The following is a 22587-nucleotide window of genomic DNA, read 5'->3' as shown; positions in this document are numbered from 1 at the left end:
TTATTGGATGAGCTCACTGACCATGAGATGGAAATTTCCAGATCTGCCATCAACAAAAGAAAATCTTGAATGACACTTGGATGCTTTGTTACCTTCACAGATCTTGATCGTTACCTGTATCCGATACCATACATTAAGTTCATATGAGTATTCTACACTTATTCTGTTCCACACCCGCAGAGTTTAATGGTTTGGCTGTCTGTTCTGTCACTGCCTCTTGCAGCTGACTCACACCACCTGCCGACCCGTATGAGCATCAGTGTGTGACTGAAGACCCTATCCATTGTTCTAGAATGTTGAAGCAGTTTCACTATTTGATGTGATAGGTTTCTTTGTTATTACCTCCCAAGCAGGAGACCTTTGACTACCGCAAACGGAAACTATTGTTCCACCTAATATTGCTGTTGGTTTTCATTGTCATGATCCCTTGATCCCACATATGATCTTCCCTGTTGAGCTGTTGAATTGTTGAGTGGCTGCGATGTCTCTGAGTTGTTTATGAATAATTGCTGTTAGCTCACTAATCGAGCACATTTCTGCATAAATCTTCTGCGCATGCTAAGGATCAACACTCGTTGTCACATCCTCTCTATAGATGGCGATGAAGGAAATAAAAGAGGGGGTTCTCTTTTTCCCCCTCCTTTTATATATTTGGCATTTGTATATTTTCTAAACTTGACAATGTCTCTTCACTAATGTTGATTCACCCCACCATTAACATAAAATCAGAAGGTCATAGAACCTTCTGGACCCCCTCCTGCCTACACACCCTAAGAATTCTAGGCAGTTCCATCTGCTGGAATTGTAGGGAAGAAACTGGTTACCTAACACACCTAATTTTCCATTGCAAATCAGTAGGTCCTTTCTGATACAAGGTATTTTTTTTATTTCCAAGCTTTTTTTTTTATAAATTGTTTTTTATTGAAAATAATAGACAATTAAAAGAAACAAGACCATTATGCAACGGACGTCTGCAATACAGTTTCGACAAATAAGCGTTCCAGCGGTACAGTATCATCTAGGAGAATCACAGTTGGGTTCAAGGTGCCTCAGTGTCCCCATTTACCAAATCGGGCTCTGGTGGTGTGCAAATAAACCCTTGGTATACATTCCAGGCATCCCATATCTTTCCCCATTTGCGGGGTCTCCCTCTGGCCACATACACAGCTCTCTCTCGAAACATACACCAATCAAGGTCATCCATCCATTTCCGAATCCGGGGTGTTCGACCGGCTCCCCAAAGTTGTGCAATGTTTCGCTTGGCAATCAAACAAGAAAGTGTTACCCAGAGCTTGCCATGAGTCGAAAGGTCGGAAGGCTCCCATACATTCAGCAAACAGCGGCGTGCCTCTAAGGCAACCTGCACACCCACCCCACACCTCACTCATTTTCTCATGAATCTTGGTCCTGTATTTCTGGATATCAGGGCACTCCCACAGAATGTGCATGAAGGTACCTAACATACCACAACCCCGTCGACAGTTTGCACTTGAGGCGAGACCCATCCGGCACAACCCCGGGCCCGAGGTGTAGGACCGGTGGAGGATTTTAAGTTGCACCAGCCGAAGTCTCATGGAGATCGCCACTTCTCAAGGGGATGACACAGCTTCCACCCAATTCTCATCATCCAAGATCAAACCATCTGCCACCCATTGCTCACAGACTCTCACCAGGGGATCTTCTGTGTGGTTGACCAACTTTTTATAGACCAGAGAGATCGCTCTGGTGGGGAGATACCCATCCAGGAGTCGATCCTCCAATGGGGAGGCCTCCGGCGGCGTCACACCACGAGGAACAGGAGCCGCCAGGGCATGTTTAATTTGCAGATATCGGAATCGCTCGCTCTCATTCAAATGGTGTTTGGCCTGCAGCTCCTCAAAGGTCAATATACCCTTCTTGCCCCATATGTCTCTAATCTGGGAGATACCTATTAGGTCCCAACGATCGAAACCTTTCGACTTCCACAGACTGCCCAGGGCTTCGGAGTTCCATAATGGGGTGGCCATAGTTATCTTACCCTCCCATTGGAGGGCACGGTTGGCATCTTGCCGTGCCCGTGTCGAAGCCGACACAGGACCCATCAGTGGGAACCTACCTCGCTTGGCATATAATACCCGGGTATACTCGCCCCCCGGCAACTGAGCTCGATCCATTGCGAACCGAGGGTCAGCCAGGGATCCATAGATCGCATGGTTAATGGGGGCCAGTTGGGAAGCCCAGTAGTATTTCCTAATGCTGGGTAAACCAATCTCACCGTCATACCAGGGTAACATCAGTTTAGATAACGCAATCAGCGGCCTCCCCGCCCAAAGAAGCTGACGCTGTAGCGATTCTATCTCATTGAAGTAAAAGGAAGGCACAGGTTCAAAGAAGTTCTGTAAAGCGTATAAGAACCCCGGTAGCGCCATCATTTTGAGCAGAACCGTACAACCCAGAAGGGAGAGTGGCAGTTCCTTCCATTTTGCGATATCCCGGCGGAGTCTGGCCAAGGCGGGAACCAGGTTAGCATCGAAACGCTGTTTAGGGTCCCGGGAGATGTAAATACCCAGATAGCGAAAACCCACCTGCTCCATCCTTACCGGGCAGGTTTCTGGCACTCTGGGTGGATCGCCGCTCAACACAAATAAGACCGATTTCTTCCAATTAATGTCAAACCCCGAATATCTACCGTATATCGCCAAGATATCCATGAAGACGATGAGGGACTGTCGGGGGGAGGTCAGATACATCAGGATATCATCCGCGTATAGCGAGACTTTGTCCTCCCACTCCGAAGTCCAGCGCAACCCTTTGATCGATCTGTCCCATCGTACCCAGGCCGCAAGCTGCTCGAGCGCCGGAGCAAATAAAAGTGGCGAGAGGGGACATCCTTGTCTGGTGCCCCGTCCAAGCTGAAAATCGCGGGATTTGTGATTGTTTACCACCACCCGGGTCAGTGGCGCCGAATACTGGAGACGGATCCATTGTATGAATTCCGGGCCAAACCCGAATTTCTCCAGTACCGCAAATAAATATGGCCATTCCACTCTGTCGAACGCCATAGTAGCGTCCAACAACAAAAGCGCCGCTGGCTCATGGATGTGAGCCGAACCTGCCACCACCCCATGGAGTCTACGAAGATTAAGGGCGGTATTTCAGCGCGGCATAAAACCGGACTGATCCGGGTGTACCAATTCAGTTATAACTTTCGGAACTAGTGACAGTAGCCATGACTTATTTGGACTGCATGAGCTATGTCTAAATATGGTTATGATTTCTATACCTATATAAGGACCTGGTGATTTATGCCTCTATAAGGGCATGAACCGGGAAAATTACACTAGGGTCCTAAAATGCTATGCTAATGCTGTAGCAGAAGTTTGATGGGGGTACATTTTTTGCAGGATTCTTTTGTTCCAGTACGCTGTGTGGATGGTGTAGACTGTTTTCCGTTTGTCCCCTAAATCCTCCTGTAGCCAGTGGAGCACTTTCCAGGCTTGCACTCTCATTTCTAAAATGTAGGTAACATTTGGCTTTTGCAGTATGTAAGTTTGTGTATTTGGGAATCCAATGCAGTGGAGTTGACTCATTCCTTTGGAGCTTGGCCTCTCCTCTCGTGCTTGGTTCGGGGGAACAGGAGCATTAGCCATTGACAGTACTTGTTTTACTTATGTGATAATACTTGATTTTGAGCCAGGACAATAGATCTGTATCCAAAACCATCTCCAGATGTTTTGTTTTTTGTTTGATTTAACGGTATTTGTCTTATTCGTAAACATATATATATTAAGGAAATAACAAAATCAGTTCAAATCCTTTCCTTCCACTACCCAGTACCTTAACATCCCCATCCAGCCTAACCCCAAACAGATGGAGTCATAGACACCAGCAATCTCCATATCCTTCTTGCAAAGGGAAAAGCTCTTCTCTGTGACCATTAGCCTGAAATCCAGTTGGAAAATCCTCACACGTTTTTCCCAAGGTTTATTAGATGTGCCCCTCTTTAATTCTCCGAACACATTGGTTCAGCAGGCTGCTGCACAAAGATCTGGATCTCGAGAGTTCACAGAATTCTAATGGTATTAAACATAGAGCTCCATTCATTAAGAAACCCATCCAATCCATTCATGCGAGATTTCCGCCTCAGTTTCACCAAGCCAAATCTTATACATGCACTTGTAATGATGGAGCCTCTCCCTTTCTATCAAGCCAACTTTTGGCAAAACCAAAAAATATGTAGAAAGGTCCCTTCTTCCCCACAATACTGTCATCATTTGTTAGATGTCTTAGTCTGAACCCGGCTCACTGTTAATCCACAAGTGCCTCAGAAAGTTCCCTTTCCCAGGCTGTCTAGTTGGTGGTTTTCTGGACACTTGTAGTGGCATATGTCTGGATCATCCACTTTTCACCCTCTTTCACCTGCAACTACATCTTGAGGTTTGTAAAGGAAACATATTTCCCTCTTCTCGACAGATGGATTCAGAATGCAGTACTTATGCTTGCTGTATCTAAACTGTTCAGTCTCAGGTAATCGATAGTCGTTCTTCATATGCAGAGCAATTTCATTGTCCCATCTTTAAATAGACCCCCTATCTTTATGCAACTTGAAACCCTCCAGTCCAGCAGTTCGGGCTGGACTGTTCCCATGAGGCACAGAGTCAGACTGATTTGCATATAGCCATGTCTGAACTGGGGTGGCAGAGTGGGCTAAAGAACGGTGATGAATTAAACCCAGATCTTTTTGACTGGGTGTGAGTGTTTGATTGATTCAGATGCTCCGTCCATCACCACCCCCTTTTGTACCGCTAATCTTAAGCCATCAGAGCAGTTGTCTCCATGGAGTACTTCTGTGACTGCACTTTCTGAAACCACAATTCTATTCATAACCGGCCTCCTAATGTGTATTGATCCGTCATTTACCACTACTTGCTGGTTTTCCCCTTAAACCTTTCTAGCTTAAATCGAAGTTGTGTTGCATGGAGGTAGCGAACTGTATTAGATATCCTCAATCTTCCACATTCGGAAATGTACTGTAGTAAGTTCCCTTTTGGGCCCACTTTGGTTCTCCCTTATTTTAGCGTAGTGCATGTTTTAGACTGCCTTTGCTTTGCACAGCCACACATAACAAATTAATTTTGGGTCATGATATTATTTTAAAAAAACGCTGCACATGTTATTATTAGTCAGTTCTTCTTCTCAGGATTCAGTCTAAACATTCGTACAAGGTCGAACAACATGGTGTACTATTTTTCTTGTGTCCGGTCAACTACATCTCATAATGTTTTAGACACAACACAGTGGCACAGCTGCTGTTTTCCAACATGTAGTTCTTATCATATAAACTGTAACTTTCCCCTTGGAACATGAGCTTACACCTATGATGTGAACCAGCTAACTACAAATGCTAGGTATGGGGTCCAGTGCTAATCTGAGAGATCAATGATATAGCTCTGTGCTCATGTAGTGAGGGTATGAGAATAAGAAACAAACTAATGTGTGTGAATTAATCATAATAAATTACTGTAGAGAAAAATAAATTAGTCCCTACTTATAGGTACTTAGTCCCTTAACATTTTCCTTTTGTATTTTTGGTACTCACGAACCAACTCCAAACCAGACTTTCAAAAAATCATTCATATTTTTTGAAGAAATATATAGGGAAAAACAAACCATATACACAAAACCATCATGATTCCTTCCTACTCAATCATTCCTTAATCGATTGCTAAAAAACACAAATTCATAAGCCATTCGTATGGGCGATGGTCCAATACACACTTGAGGGGATTACTCCACCCTCCTTAAAGTCTCAAGGTCTGTATCCACTTGTCTTGTGTGCAAATAAAATATTGATCAGTCAGACTCCTCTAATCTGTGGAGTCGACGCGTTTCAGCCCAATAATTTCGGGCCTCATCAGGACATGGGCAAAAGGAAAAAAATGCACCACAAATATGGGAGAATGTATACAAAATAACTAAGCCACAGGAGAAACAGGAGGGACCAAACGATCACCTCTCAGGTCGTGGGATCAGCGCCTCGGCAAACCCGACCAAAATTGACGTTACAAAATAGTACTTTAAAAAGTAGTTTAAAGAAATGTCCCCTCCACAGGCAACAGCTCAACGTGGGGGGAGTCCAGAAGGAAGGCTATACCATGGGCAAAAAGCACAGGGCTGTGGTTTCAGGAAGCGCGCTAGACGCTTCCACTTTGGTGAGGCCTATTCTGTTAGCTGTTGTCAGTATCCCATTGTGTGGACAAAGGGATAGTCTAGAGCAATGAAACATTTCTATCAGTAAGACTTGATGAGACCATGCAAACAAATATCTTCAATAAGTTCAACATTGCTAATGCTCTATTCATTATAAAGTATAGCAGAATACATTGTTTAATTAAATGAGGAAATCACATGGCGTGAGAAAGCAAAAGAAATACATGTATTTCTCTTAGAGCAGCACATTTTAAAGTGATGAACCATTTTTACAGTTAGAGTAGTAGGTCAGCAGTTTCTGAAAGGCATTTTATTCTAATGTCAAGCAGAGGTCTACAAACATTTTCAGGCCTAGTCGTAGTAGCACATTAGGTATGAGAGCCTTCTACTTATTTAAGCTGACACGTTCAAAAAGCATCTTCTCCTATGGTGAAAGCTACGTTATTTCTCTATCAAATGTTAGAGACATGTTTTCTGTTTTCTCTTCTAGAGATACGATTAAGTTAAACGCATTTTCTAATGTCAGGCACGTATTCTTAATTGTTAGCCAAGGCAAATTTTATGAATCATTTCGACTTTAGCAAAATCTTCCATACCCTTGCAGGATCAAGCAACATGAGGCGAGATGTTCCGAGGCTTGGAGTCATGAGATAGGATTGCCATTTTCAGACAAGAAGATTTTTTTGTTTTCTCCAATAAAATATGTGATCAAGGTATTTTATGAGATATGTTTGGTTCCCAGATTCATTGTTTTATTTGAATTAATGTGAGTGTTCTTAGAATACATTTTAAAGTGAGCAGCTGGCAAGCTGGTCTATGTAAGTGCAAAACAATATAGGTGAAAATGAAAATCTCTATGGTAGACTACATGGAAGCATTTATCTAGATAATTTGTGGGGATCTAGAGGAGGTAGTAAAAGGACTGTCACAAACTTAAGACTAGTTAAGGCCTTATGACACCACCATCGTATGGACAGCAATTAACTCCTTGTTGAAACGTAGAGCTGCAAATTAGGCCCTTCGCATGGGAAGCAACTGAGCCAAAAATGCTGATTTCTCTGCTTCTGGGTCATTCGTTCATGAGCACATACATATGACAATGTTTCCTTCTCCTTCCATCTGTATTATCAAGTTTTATTTCTTTCCAAATGTTATATTTATTAGAAACTTCTTTAAGGAAAACCTGCAAAAAATGTTTTTTGTAATATCTAGAAATTGACCAATTGAGTGTGCTCCCCTTTGCTTTTCCATTTGGCTGATGCAACAATTTAAAATATTTTTAGGGTTGAAATTTCAGGTGTGCCAGCCTGTATTTTCTGGGGTAAATTTTACAGTGTTTTCTTAACATTTGCATGCAGTCCTTTAAAGCCTCAGAAATTTCTTGTCTAGACTCAGTAATCATTATGCTGTAGTTGTTGTCCTAATCTAAGAACCAAAATTGCCTACGGTTGCTGAGGGAGGGATGGGGCTGAGGGGGTTGGCCGGTCTGTTGCTCTGTGGCGGTGCTTCATTAACATTTAATAGACGATATTGCCAGCCTGTATTTTCTTTATTTTTTTAATTTGAGTAATTCCAAAACATATTATGCTTGTTTACAGCATAGTTTCAACCTGTCTCCATGCCCACAAAGCAGTATTGAAAAACAAAGTTGGCACACTCCTGCACATTGTCAATGCCACCCATTACAATTAGTGATACAAAGATTATCAAGTTCAGGGGAATTTTTCAGTAAGTACGCAGTAAAAGAACTCCATTTATCTTTGGGCCTAAAGGCCTGCGGGTGTTCTGCATAGGTAGACAATTGTTCTTTAAAATGAGTGAGGTCTTTGATCCACATTTCAAATTTAGGAAATATTTTTCCACCCCGGTGTATGGATATCCTCCTCTTAGTCAATAGTAGTGCGACTGCTACCAATTTTCAGCTTGCAGAGCGAAGGGGTTTAACTAATCCTTAACACCTTGGCTGCTAGGGAGATTTTCCTCCTTTGCTGGGCTTTGAGTTTCCCCATTGTTCATGACGAGCTCAGCTCGTCATAAGCACAGCTCAACCGTGCCTCATGACGAGCTGAGCTCGTCATGAGCATCGAAGGGGTTAAAGGCATATCTGGGGTGTACATTCAACTTGTTCCTACGCCATGCTGGATAATACCTTTGTTCCCTGTACCCAATTGCAAGCCTGTAATTTAATAAAAAGTTATTCTAGTTTTGAATTTCAAAGAGTGTAAAGAGGTACAGAAATGATAGGCCTTTGGAAATAAGGATCTGATATAACCTGTGTGTTATGTTATTTACTAGTAGGTAATGGTACAACCTTGTTGATAACTGATTTTGAAGATTCGGATAACTCAGTATGACTTCACCTTTCGTACGATTCTGATAGTTTATGAATAGATTTTACTGTTTATAGATTATATCATAGAATTGCTATGGTGGCGAGAAATTGTGTTTTTTTTATACTTAGCTTGAACTTTGATTTACATATCTCACAGAATATCATCCTCTCTTGCCAACCCTATCACCTCTATGTATGAGTGCATATAGGAACATGTAATGATTTGGCGACAGCAACTTCAGTCTTGACCACTACTTAACTTTTTTACTAATATATGCACTAAAAATGGAAGAAGGTTAACATTTAACCACAGTGTTTGTTTTTGAAATCGCTAACTTCATTTTATTTCTCACCAAAAGCCCTGAAAGAGAACAGCTCGGAAGTAGTTCAGCCTTTTCTAATGGGATGTGGAACGAAGGAGCCAAAAATTACACAGCTTTGTCTTGCCGCCATACAAAGGCTGATGTCACATGAAGTTGTTTCAGAGGTAAGGGAGACTGTGTTGAACAACTAGAGAGATGGATGATGATGTTTTGCACTAACTTCTTATAGAACTACAGTAAAAAGCATAAGAGTAAGAGCTTTTGCAATTCAATCATCTTCACCCTAGATTTGTTTTGCTACTTTTTGTTATGATATGCAGTTAGATGGCAGCATCCATGAAATAGAAAACAAAATGTCATATCTTACACAAGACCTCTGGGTTTATCTTACTTCTGGAGTTTTATATAGCATGATAGAGAAGTAATGTTCTAGTGTGGCATGTTGTTTATCCTTCTCTGGGATTGCGGTCTCAAAACATTTATCTTCTGAAAGCTATTTCTAACCACAGATTCCTCACTGTTTGAACATTCCTAGACACCATAATCGATCAGGATTTCTTTCATCAAGCATTTGTTCCCACCTGCGTGTAGGTGGCACAATTAGACTTTATCACAGGCTCGCATGGTCTCCAGAAATTACAGCACAGAATCACATATAGCCTATATATGTGACACTGAAATCAGTTACTTTATTTCTGCACATTTTGACGTGGGCCCGGAGCTCCTCTCCGCACTCTCCAGATTCATCAGAATTAACCAGTGTGCCCTGGAAATGGCTTCCTCTAAGACCACAGGCTTTAAGCTGTGCCACACTATAGGAAGCAGAATCCTGATGTTTGCATATGGTGTCTATGTTCCAGTTATGGCTCAGGGTTGGACACCAGCTGCTCCTTGCTGCTCCAAAGGCAGTGAGGGAGCTGGAAACAAATCATCGTTGCAGAACAGAAAAAGTGGGGCAGATTATGCTCTCACTCACCAGGCTGCTCCCAAGCCAAGTCCTGATCTCCGAGCTAGTCTTCATGTAGGTCAAAATCCAAGACACATCTAAGCTCAAGAAGGTCAAGTACAACTTGTCTCTGCGCTGGCGTTCAGGAGAAAAGCTGCACATCGACATTCCAAGGATTCAACTGCACAGGTGTCGCCTGACTTCGAGCCCAGTTTTCCAAGTCACCATCCCCACACCGCCACCATCTCCCTCCAGATAGAGGCCTTCAGAGAGTCCAATGCTGTAGATTTTTAAGATAATGATGGTCTCCTCTGGAGCATCTTCAGACCACATGTAACCACAGGAGCCCGCAAGCTCACTTCTGATGGCAGGCTTTCCCCTAGGCTAGCTGACCCTGTTGGGCCTCTGCCTTGCTCCCTGCCAGCATTACCCAATGCTTCTACTCTGGACTCAGATGCCATGCTCGTCCCTACCCCTCTGTCGCCAACTCAGATTCCAACTTACCTATTCCGGATCCATTTCTGATCCAGAGCGGAAGTCGGCCAGTTCTTAGCCCTTGTCTCACTATGAGAAAACCAAAGTGCCACCTCCGACTTACGATGATCTCCTCTTCCACAATTCCAGCTGGGGGCCTTGTTCAGTTTGGATTCAGATGCAGTTCAAGGGTCCTAAAATATTCCACATGATGATGACAATGAAGTGGACAACTTGTTCCTCCTTCATTATAATGATGTTAGACTTTACCTACCCTTACAACATGCTAGTAATGTGGACGCTTCTTTAGAAACTGAATTAGAATCTCCAACAGGTCCTCCCATAGAGGAACGTTTCTCTTTCGCCGTTGTTGTCGATCGGGCTGCGAAAGTACTAATCCTCTAACTTCCCTTTCTTGAGACGAAAGCACACCTGTGGACGGAGATCTTCTAGCCTGGGCTGCTCTGTCAGAGCCCTCCTTACCATTTAAGGAGGCCCTAACTTACAGCATTATGGATGAAGCCATGTTCAGCCCCCCCAAGTTAGTTGCTAGTTGGCATTGGCCAGGCCCCTGGACATTAGTATTTTCTAACTCATCACCCAACCCCTGAGAGCTTGGTGATCTAACCCAAATGTGTTCCCTTCTGCACCACAGAATGGTTAGTCATAGAGTATTGAAGCCTTTTTCATAAGAGTGTATCTTCACCTAGCTTGGCCCTCAGCTAATTGTCAGGGACACTCATGCCATGTAGGATGAGGTCCGTACGATCTTGTAGGCTGCCCTTGACAGATTCAGGAATACCCTTGCCCAAACAATTCAGAATGGACAAGACTCTGTTGCCTTGAAAGCACAGACTGTGTGGCTGTTCCATGGTCACCAGTTTTGTAATCGGGTTATCAATCCTGGATGCATGCAAAGGTTTTTCCGGTGCCATACAGGCTTTTCGATGGTTCCAGGCGGTTTGGAGAAAGGTTTGACTCCGCTCTAGAATATTTTAAAAACAGCAGTGATAAAGCCCACTCCGTAGGCTTATTTTCATCAGCCCGTTGGTTCCACCAGCAGTACAGTAAATTCAGAGGATACTCGTGAGGCAAGGATTATCATTAGTGGTAGAGTTTGCAGCCCGTACAGCAGCTTACCTAATCTTTTGATGGTATCAGTGGTTGTGACACATGTCCACAACAGCTACTAAGCCACTTTGATTGACTCTCCAAGGGATATGTTTAAGGAGCAGGATTTAATTTTTTCTTAGTGGCTGGTGAGCTATTCCCTCATATCAGTAAGTGCTACCAATTATGTAGAGGGGTTACCCCCTACCCTTCATCTTCTCCTCCTCACAACCATATCCCATCTGTTTATACTCACACCTCAGCAGCTTATGCTGCTGTTCTACAGAAAATTCAACCTTTTCTGTGGTCTGTGGGAAGACTGGCTGCTGAAGGCAGGCTTGCCAAAGTCAGTCACAGACCACAGTCCCCTTCCTTTCATCCTTCAGATATCCCTTCAGTGAGCTGAATTATCATAAGATGCCTTCACAGTGGCGTTCCTTCATTGAGACCAACCTGGACACAGTTGCGTTTACTCTTTTCCTCTCCAGCAGCCAGTCAGACTCAATCCAGGGTGCTGGCAAGGCTGGCTTTGATGCACTTTGAACTCATGACCTCATTTATCTTCTTGGTCATGCATGCATGTTGGCACATGCAAACCTTGCAGTGAAACATCCTCTGGGCACAACTTTGAGGTTTCTGTTGGACAAAATCTGTATCTCAAAGGGGGCAGTCACAGACCTTCCCTGGTGCCCAATGGGCGCCAGCCTGATGTGCAGCAGGCCATTTTACCTTGCCAACCAGTGTTCATAGAAGTGCCAGACACATTTTCTCTGTGTTGGCAGTCATCTGGGAGAATTGGAAATCAGGGGTCTCCAGGTCCTAGTGAAACAACATCCACATTAGTCTTCTGGGGCTGCATGTCACCCAGATGGCTCCGAAGGCTTTTCTCCCATCCATCCAGGGGACGTCACTTCACCTTGCAGTGTGGCACTGCACCAAGCGGGGCAGCATGGTGTTATAAATTTTATGCCAGGAGGCACTATGCTTTTGGAAATGGGTGGAAATTCTGGGGTTGGCTCTGCTTCTCATCTCATCTCATTTCTTCTGTGAGTTTTCTGAGGAAGGGGAGGAGCATTTTATATACCTTCGAGACGAAATGTCCTGCTTTATTAATGCGTGGGACAGAACTCCAGAGCCATGGCACAGAGGGAGTCAAGGAGCGCGCAGACAGAAGTACTTTTAATTTAAAAAATCGTAGAAGTCTAATGGTGTGAGGGCATGTGTGGCTTGGAGTGACGAGAGCGGTAGAGGTTCTGTACCCTTGAAGAGATCGCTCACCATGTTGATATCTTTCGCGGACCAGTGTTTCCACTGGAGCGGTGTCCCGTTGATTTTCAGTACAGGGTTATGCCAAAGGGCTATCGAAGTGGATTTTTTTTCAGCTTTAGACCTTTATGGTTTGACTGGTCGAGTTTCAGGAGCGCCCTTCTTGTGTTTAGCAGGATATACTTTGAATGGGGTAGGTGCGCAAGGTCCATGGTGAGTATGGCCGGGAGTGGAATATTACCCAGTATGGCTTTTTCAATATCTATCCATAGTGGGGTGTAGTCTGATTCTTTGTTTAGCCATAGGGCGCCCTGTTTGCATAGGAACGCTGTTTGATAGTGTCTGAGGTTTGGGAGACCCAGGCTGCCTTTTTCTTTAGCTAGCTGTAGCTTTTTCATTGATCTCCTGGGCTTCTTCCCTAGCCACAGAAACGTACCAAACAGCTTCTCTACTTTGTGTATAAAATCGTCGGAGAAGGTCATTGGTAGCATACTTGCCAAGTAATTTACTAGAGGTGTTACCATCATCTTCAGGGTTTCAGCCCTGCCCCACCAGGATAGGTATTTTGGCGACCAGCCTTCTAGTAGTTTGTTTATTTTAGTCAGAACTATGTTCTCATTAATTCGCGTTGTGGAGATTAGGTCGCTATCAAATTCTAAGCCCAAGTATTTAAAGCAGCCTGGCTGCCACGTTAATCCTGAATCTCCTATGATATCTTTGTTCCCTAGGGTATTGAGTAATTTAACCTCTGTCATGTCTTTGTTTAATTTATAACCGGATACCTTCGAGAACTCATCGATAGTGGTGAGGAGAGCCGGTATAGCCTCGCCTGCCTTCTCTGAGACGACCAGTACGTCATCCGCATATGCCGTTAGTTTTATAATACAATCATTGAAAGGAATTCCTCGTATATTTTTGTTGTGCCTAATATGGTAAAGGAATGATTCAATAGCCAACAAGAATAATGATGGGGAAAGGGGGCATCCCTGCCTCGTACCTTGGTGTAGTCGAAAAGGTGATGAGAACGAACCTCCTGCTCTGACTCTCGCTACCGGACAGAAATAAAGGGACATGATCATCTTTATAAGTGATGATCCCAGATTAAATTTATTTAATACAGCCTCCAAGTAAGCCCAATCTACTTTATCGAATGCTTTTTCAGCATCTAGTGTTATCGCTGCTGAAGAAGTGGAAAGGAGCTTCGCCTTTTCTTGTACATGTGCCAGAGTCCTGGTGTTATCGCTGGACAACCTATTCCTCAGAAACCCCGCTTGTGATGGATGGATGAGTTTTGGTAGTATGTTCTGGAGACGTGCTGCTAGGATGGAGGCGAAGAGCTTACAGTCAAGATTAATAAGAGAGATGGGCCTATAATTCTTGGGTAGTGTGGGGTCTTTCCCTTCCTTCGGGAGGACCGCAATGGTGGCTTCTGACAGAGTACCTTTTGTTTCTTCTGTCTCACTTATTTCTTCGAACATGTGGAGGAGTGGTTGTGTGACCACCGGGGAGAAACATTTATAAAATCTTGCAGAGAAACCATCTGGACCGGGGGCTTTTCTGCACTTTAATGATTTAATGGCGTTCTGAACATCCAGGGACGTAATTGGACTGTTTATGTCTGCTTGCTCATCTAGGGAGAGAGACGGAAGTTTGCATTTACTCTAGTAGTTATTTATCTTTTGGCTTTCTACGTCTGTGTTCTTGGCATAGAGTTTTTCATAAAATTCCTTAAAAAGATCTGCTATTTTTGTGGGGTCGGAATGTGCTACACCAAGGTTGTCAACAATGGAGTTTATCGTGTTCTTTTGTATTTTGAATTTGAGGTAGGCTGCCAAGCTTTTACCTGCTTTGTTTGATTCCCACAGCTTGAACCTTTTCCTCCTATCTAGCCATACACCAGCCCTTTCACTTACGATTTTATTGTATTCGTACTTTTTGTTGGCCAACTTATTCAGTGAGTCCACTTTCCTGTCTTGCAAGTGTTTGGCTTCTAGAATTTATATTTCCTTTTCTAGTTCTTCTAATTTCTTGTTATGGTTTTTATTCATGGCAGACTTAATCTTGATGATTACCCCTCTTATAGTGCTTTTTAATGCCTCCCACCTAGTTAGGTCAGAGGTGTCGCCCCTGGTATTGTGAACCAGATATTCTCTGATGGCGGTTTCAATGGTTGCCTGGTGTTGATCATGTTCAAGTACTTCATCATTAAGGCGCCATGCGGAATGGCGGGTGGATGGTTTTATATCAGAGATGGTGAGTGTGATGCAGGAGTGGTCGGACACAAGCCTCGGCTCTATCGATGTGTTATCAATTCTGGGTATAGCGTTCTGTGTGATAAATAAGTAATCAATTCGTGAGAACGAGTCGTGGGGGAAGAGTAGAACGAGTAGTCCCTTCCATCTGGGTTTTGCAGGCGCCATGAGTCGACTAAGTGGAATCGTTCACAGAGATTTTTGAAGGCTCTGTGTGACCTATTGCTACGGAAGGGGCATCGGGAGTCTCTGTTCAGGGTCGGGTCTACGGGGAGGTTAAAGTCTCCTGCAAGAATGGGTACTGCCGAGTCCGGGATACTATCAATTTGTTTCGTTAGGTCCGACCAGAATTTCAAGTCACATGTGTTTGGGGCATAGATGTTTGTGATGTAGAATTCTGTACCATCTTTTAGCAGTTTGGTTGTAACCCATCTCCCTTTGGTGTCCGTCATGGAGGAGAGGAGATCAATGTTAGATTTTTTGGATATCAAAGTTACTACCCCGTTCTTTTTCCACACCGCTTCTGAACCAGTGACTTCCGTAAAGAATTTATTTCCGAGCGCATAGATCTGTTTAGCATCTAGCTTGGATTCCTGAAGCAGTGCGATGTCCCCCTTCTGCCTACGTAGATAGTCCAGGATTTTTTGACGTTTAAATGGTTTATTAAGGCCTTTGACATTGAGGGAAAGTACCTTCAGCTTCCCTACCTGAGTCACCCCAAGAGGTGTACTAACCGTGGGCATAGGCATAATCATGTTTAGGATGATGTATTGCTAGAGTATCAGTGTTGTTAAGTACGACCCTGTGCATTGTAACCCCCCTCCGAGCCGATCTTTGAGCGAGTATTAGAGAACCATTGGGAACCTGCGGTACAATTGTGACTTCCACAGCGCAATTAGGTACTAAAACGGGAGCTGTACTGGCTATTAGTATGACATTCAGAGGTATGTGCTTTCTGACCAAGATGAGGATTTCACATATAGTAAGATAGCCTACTTCTGTATCCGTGTGCTGATAGTGCGGATAGATTGACGGCGATATGCAACTACTATAGAATATTAGGACAGTAATCAAAAGAAAAAGAAACACCCCACATATACCCTAACCCATCCCCCCCCCCCCCACCCTCATTTATGGCACCCACAGCTGTTGTAATGATGGCCACTTAATTATGAGGTTAATTGGCCATATTTTGGCCATACAGTGAATGATTGTTTCCATCCTAGCATAGTGCTGGCCCTGGCCAAACGGTGGTAGTTTCTAGCATATTATAGGCAGCCTTGGTATGATAGCACCAAAAAATAAATGTCAATAGGTTTGAATTAATTGAAACACAAGCTGGCTCAGAAGGGAGGAACCAGTACTAGTGAACATATCTAACAAGCTCACTGTGTACATATTTAGCCCATCCTTCTCAGATTCAGACTCATACGCTTTGCCAGTGCCTGTGTTTTGGAGAGAGGGGTGAGCAGGGCAAAACATGCTGCATTTGTAAATGGTTGTTAGATGGTTTGTTTTCCTTCGTCTAGTGGCACACATTATTTATGGATTTATTTATATTACATGCCTGAATGTCCTCTTAGCAACTCTCGATTTCCAGTTGGTGTTATTGGATTATGTTTTTTCACAATCATCTCTAAAAGTTAACCAGCTTACAAGAAAAGGATTGATTCCCAGGGTCAGTGGCTGTTAACCTATTGACTTATGTGTACCTGGTTTAATCATTACTGAAATCCATGGACCCCTACTGAATCATAATTGGAATCCAAGGACTCCGGCCTAGGCAATTCTAATGATTTGAACCTTGAATCTATACCTGAAAATACAGAAACAAGCATTCATCAAACACAAATGATGAAATATGTTATTTAATTCACAAACAAATCTAATAACAAAGACATTCTTAAATTGATGGGAAGGTCGGAGCTTTTCTAAATTAAATTTAGGTCACCCATTTTCCATATTATATCAAGTTTGATGCACTTGTACTGCTCCCACTAATCAATCTGAGGATACCAACGTAACTTTTAGCCTCCAGTTTAAAATACCTACATATTTACAGAGTGTTTTAAAATGTAAATATTTACATTGTGGTTCTTTATTTATATACACCTTATTAATCTGTTAATGATATTTAATTTTCTAAGCGGTAATGTATGCCATGAGTAGTTGTCGCGGATCCCCAAGGGTCCCCGGACCAAAGGCTAAGAATTGCTGCCCTAGATCATGCTACAGGATACCTCGATCCTGTAATATTAAAATGACCCATGTCTGATTTTTGTCGCTGCTGGTTCAGGTGAATTTCTTCACTCTGTGGCGTTGTCTTTGCCTATGAGACTTAGCCAGTCTTCCAACTGTTTAGAAAACGAGACTTGTCTATTCCGTCATTGGCTACTATAGGAGCAAAGAGCAGCAGTGCTCCATGATGACAACAGCGTCTCCTTGGTGTTTGCAGTTCCTTTCCCTCTCTGAGATCTGAAACCTGTCCGGTAATTGTTGAGTAGGTTTCAGTGTAGTACAGACTGATGAAATGTTCTGTTTACTTGCCCTCCCGGATGTTGGTGTGATAATGACTGTTTTATGGCGGGTCTTTTTTGGAGGGTTAGCAATAAGTTTATAAAGTTGACGTAGAACACGGACAGCATTTGAGAAGAATTGTTGGGTATCTTGGACAAAGTTTTACTGACTTATTGGAGGTTGAAATTTTGTTGCTTGAGTTTACAATGTCATCTACCTCCAGAACGTTGAAGATGGAAAAGGTTGACTGGAGTAGAGATGGCCATAGTAGTGTGTATAAAGAAGATTTATGGCTGTTTGCTATAGTTCCTTAGATTTTAATACATTTCTAATTTCAGTCTTTTTATTGACTAAACATTATAACAACAATTACCTTTACATATAGTACTGTGAAAGAAAAACAATGTATTTAATTGAGTGAAGGTACACATAGTAGCAATTTAAAAAAAATATGAAGTTTGAAGGATTCTATTCAGCTCACTAAAATGCTTCCCTGTGTCGTGTTCGAGTAAGTCATCCAATTTAGTATTTTCTCTGCACTTTATATTTGCAAATGGCAATATAATAATAATCAGAAATGAGCTGAAGAGAATCCTCCAAACTTCATATTTTTTAAAGTGCTACTATGTGTACATTCACTAAATTAAATACATTGTTTTCCTTCCACAGTACTATATATAAAGTTAATTGTTGTTATATTGTTTATGATTATGTTTCTTATGAGCCAATGGACGGGTAATGCCACAAATTCACAATTTCGTTAGTATGGCAAACAGTTTGTGTAATGTGCATGATACATCTTTCTTTTAGCTTGCACATAATATGTTGCAAACGACGAATATTTCTTGGGATGAGGTGTTGATGGAAATGTACAGTTGTAATACCTTATGCTTGCGGTATTTACTCCATCACTTTTTAGATCTGGCAATAACTAATTCCCTTGGTACCCCCAACCCAAAAAATTCACCAATACACACATAGTGTGGCTTTAATTCAGCCTGCTTAACCCGTTAGTTTCTTGTAGTGTCATTCACATCTTGCTTTTACCCTACCACATCGAAGAGCACAAGGCATTGAGTCAGGCCACTTTACCAATTGGATCCTCTCACTGTGAGTGGCAGTTTACCGGTGCACATATTTTATTTATTTTTATTTTTAGAGTTGTCTATAGCGCAGACCAGACCCAGGGTAGGGTATCGGAGCACTTTTCAATGAGAACACAGTACAAATGAGACAGTTAGCAAAGCATAGTATACAAAGAATCTAATAACATGTTTTGATAAAGTTCGGAGGGTAGCATGATTCTGAGCCGCACAGGTCGAGAGGCGAAGGTATCCTTACTGGGATAAAGGAGGCAAGTTTGAAGATGTGGAACTGGAGTGTAGAACTGGAATGGTCCATGTGAGAGTCTATTTATTCCCCTTAAATGCCAGAGACTAATGTAACAATGTTTAATAAACATTTACTTCCAAGAGTGCCACTGGGCCTTCACAACCGCTTGTTCGTGTGCCTGCATTCCACGCTGGCACATCTAGAGCTCCCTATTTTTATATGGGTTATGAAAACTTCCACCAGTGGCCTTTTTTGTATAATTTTTAGTTAAGTTTTAGTCAAGTATATCAAAAAAACATTCAAAGAGAGCTACCTGTGTTCCTCACACATGTATATTTGAATGGTTTCTGTTAAACCTTGCTAGAAATCATTCAAAGGAAAGAAGCACTGGTAAGGCAGTAGCTTTGCAGCCAAAGTCTGACCTTATAGATTTGGCAATTCTTGGTAAATTGTTCTGTTGTAACAAAACTCTTGGATGTACCCAATAACATTCTGTGTTAACCTTTGTTGCATGCAAACTGTCCTTTTGATGCTTTGGTACTCGTTTGTTGGTAAATTGAGCCTTGGTTTTTGACATATCTTCACACACATTGCTGCCCTAAAATATCTGTGTACACAGATGATATTTGGTATGCATTACACTCGTATTTATTTTCATAAGCATATTTTCGCCTGTAAACGATTTTCTGCTACGTCAACCCATTGAAGATATGTGGTGAGCTATCTGCTGAGCTGGCAGCCTGAGTCTACATAGACCGCAATAAACATGACTCACAATTGTGTAAAAAAACTCCAGCTTTGACCTGTGAAAAACAGGACACTTGTGATGATCACTTTTATTCTCTTGTGCAGATTGCTGCCGGAAATATTATTAATATGTTATGGCAACTAATGGAGAACGGCCTTGAAGAACTAAAGTTACTTCAGACAGTCCTTGTACTTTTGACGACCAACACTGTTGTCCACGATGAAGCACTCTCCAAGGTATTATATATTAGATGTTACACGTGGCTGTCCATTTACTTTCAGTGTAAAATGCTTTGAATGGAACATTATTTGTGGTATGTAGTATGTTATTCTTCACTGCAGTTTACTGTCAGTTTGTGTTTAATGCTATTGTTGTAGTTAAAATGCAATAAAAAGAATTGTTAAAAAGTACTTTGCATTGTCCAAATGAAATCCGCAAAGAGGTGTTGTTACATTAGTGATACTCCTTTACATCTCTCTCATTAATGTGATACGGTGATTTGTTTTCAAGAAACCCAGTTGCAGTTTTCTTTAAGTCTTCCTTGAACACATTGGTCCAACATGCACTAATTGATGTGTGTCACTCAAATCTGCTGATTGCTAAAGGTCTTCTCCCTCCATTAACATTTTTAGTTGATGCAGTTCGCAAAGCACATAGAACGAAGTACCAAAGTACAGCTTACGTGGATATGCACACAATGCAACACAGCAAGACATAACGGAGTATAAATAGTGTGATTCATAAAATGAAAAGATGAAAGTATTTAAAAACCTAGATCTGCTTTCGATATTAAATGGCTGTGTAGTATATTACTATGTTGCTAGTCAACCAGCCAATGTTGCTGTTGGGCTCCTGACACACAGACATATTTCCCCAAGGCATTATTGAATTTAGTAAAGTGGTTTAGTACTGCCTGTACCATCTTTTCTTTAGTAAATGTAATTAGTCGTATAGTACAGAAGCTCAGGAACCCAATAGCATGAATTAGCATTTAATAGTGGTTAAATACGAATAATTTAACTTTCAATTTGTATGCAAATGATAATCTGATATTTTGCGCATAGGGTTCAGAAGTAAGACCTTTGCCAAATATAATTGTGCCTCTCTTGCAGGGTGTGGTGCTGTACCTATTTCAAAGGGAGTATGTCAGTCATATTACAAGCAAATAGTAAAATATCTATCTTGTCTCCACTGAAAAACAAACCTTACTCTCGATCCTTGTCCACACTGACACAAGACATTCTATTACTGATATTCTTTTTTAGAGTGTCCATGCAGGTCTAGCAAGATCTAAGTGTTGTCAGCAAACGTTATTCGCCTAGGACGATGATCCCAATATATTGGTCTAGGGGAACTATATATAGGCTGAAGGGAAAAGCCTTGAAAGACCACCCAGGTCAGAGGCACAGATAATATAAAATATTTATATTTTTAAATGTATGCAATCAATCAATCAATCAATTTTACTTATAAAACGCACTACTTACCCGTGAGAGTCTCATGGCGCTAGGGGGGAAGGTGGGGTGGGGGGGCGCCTTTATTCCCTGGTGGAGGTTGGTTTTGGCGGTGTGCGGGTCCTTGATGAGGGAGAGGACGAGCTGGGTGTCGTCGGCGTAGATGATGTTAAGGTTGTGCTGGCGGGCGAGGGGGACCATGTAGACGTTGAACAGTGTTGGGCTGGGGGATGAGCCGCAGATGATGTTGTTGGCTTGGGAACGGAAGGGTGGGAGGCGGACGCTCTGGGTTCTGCCTGAGAGGAAGGATGAGGTCCAGTCCAGGGCCTTCTCTTGGATTCCGGCTTCTTGAAGGCAAGACTTTAGTGTGCGGTGGCAGACCGTGTCGAAAGCGGCTGACAGGTCCAGGAGGATGATGGCTGATATTTCGCTGTTGTCTAGTTGGAGCCTGATGTCGTCTGTGGCGGCGATGAGAGCTGTCTCGGTGCTGTGGTTCCTTCGGAATCCGGACTGGGATGGGTCTAGGATGTTGTTGTCCTCGAGGTAGCGGGTCAGTTGCGTGTTGACGATTTTCTTGATGACCTTCGCCGGGAACGGGAGCAGGGATATGGGACGGAAATTCTTTAAGTCCCTGGGGTCCGCCTTGGGTTTCTTGAGAAGGTCGTTGATCTCTGCGTGTTTCCAGCTTTCAGGGAATGTGTCTGTCTCGAAGGAGACGTTGATAACCCTCCGTAGTTGGGGTGCGATGGTTGCATCTGCTTTGTTGAATATGTGGTGAGGGCAGGGGTCTGACGGTGATCCTGAGTGGATGGAGTTCATGGCCTTGCGTGTCTCGTCATCGTTGGTCCAGGCGGTCAGGCCGTTGATGCGGGTGGTGTTCGTAGGACAGGAGGGGTCTGGCATTGTCGGGGCGGTCATGGTATTGAAGCGGTCGTGGATGCCAGCGATCTTTCGGTGGAAGAAGGTGGCCAGCGAGTCGCACAGTTCTTGTGAGGCGGGATGTCGTTGGCGCTGGGGTTGGAGAGTTCCTTCACGATGCTGAAGAGCTCTTTCCTGTCGTGTGCGTTGTTGTCCAGGCGGGCTTTGAAGGAGGAGCTCTTGGCTAGTCTGATGAGGGGGTGATGTCTGCCGGTGGCGTCCTTGTGGGCTGCGTGGTTGTCCCGTGTTCGTTCTTGGAGCCATTTCTTCTCCAGTTTCCGGCATGCTCGTTTGGAGGTCTGGAGCTCTTCGGTGAACCAGGTAGCTTTCTTGCTGGTGCGGCTGTTGGCGGGTTTCTTGAGCGGGGCGAGGGTGATGGCGCAGTCGTTGATCCACTGTCTGAGGTTGCGGGCGGCGGCGTCTGGGTCGGTGGAAGGGTTCTGGGCAAGGGTGGTGGTCAGCTGATCTTCGGTGACTTTGCTCCAGCAGCGGCGGGGTAGTTGTTGGGTGTGGTGGTGCGTGGTGGGTTTCTCGTACGTGAGATGGATGCAGTGGTGGTCGGTCCAGTGGAGTTGGTGTGGCTTAAGGAGATGTGGGGGCTTGTGGAGAAGATGGGGTCGAGCGTGTGGCCGGCGACATGGGTGGGAGCGGAGACAAGTTGTTTGAGGCCGAGGTTGGCGATCAGGGTGGCGGAGTTGGGGTCGTTGTTGTTCTCGAGGTGGAAGT

General features: G+C 43.3%; 1 protein-coding gene across 2 annotated transcripts in view; it reads left to right on the top strand.

Moving 5' to 3' along the window:
* Positions 1 to 22587, top strand: part of MON2 (MON2 regulator of endosome-to-Golgi trafficking) — a 966303-nt gene that overhangs the window by 112325 nt on the left and 831391 nt on the right. For both annotated transcript variants that reach the window (XM_086919098.1, XM_086919097.1), the window contains exons 3-4: positions 8881 to 9008; positions 19594 to 19725. In XM_086919098.1, the coding sequence (XP_086775224.1) occupies positions 8881 to 9008; positions 19594 to 19725 (260 nt within the window). The remainder of the gene's footprint in view (positions 1 to 8880; positions 9009 to 19593; positions 19726 to 22587) is intronic.

This window comes from Lissotriton vulgaris, chromosome 1_1, assembly GCF_964263255.1.
Source record: "Lissotriton vulgaris chromosome 1_1, aLisVul1.2, whole genome shotgun sequence".
In the NCBI taxonomy this organism is placed as follows: domain Eukaryota; kingdom Metazoa; phylum Chordata; class Amphibia; order Caudata; family Salamandridae; genus Lissotriton; species Lissotriton vulgaris.
The sequence above is the reverse complement of the archived record's forward strand: the minus strand, read 5'-3'. Positions and strand labels throughout refer to the sequence as shown.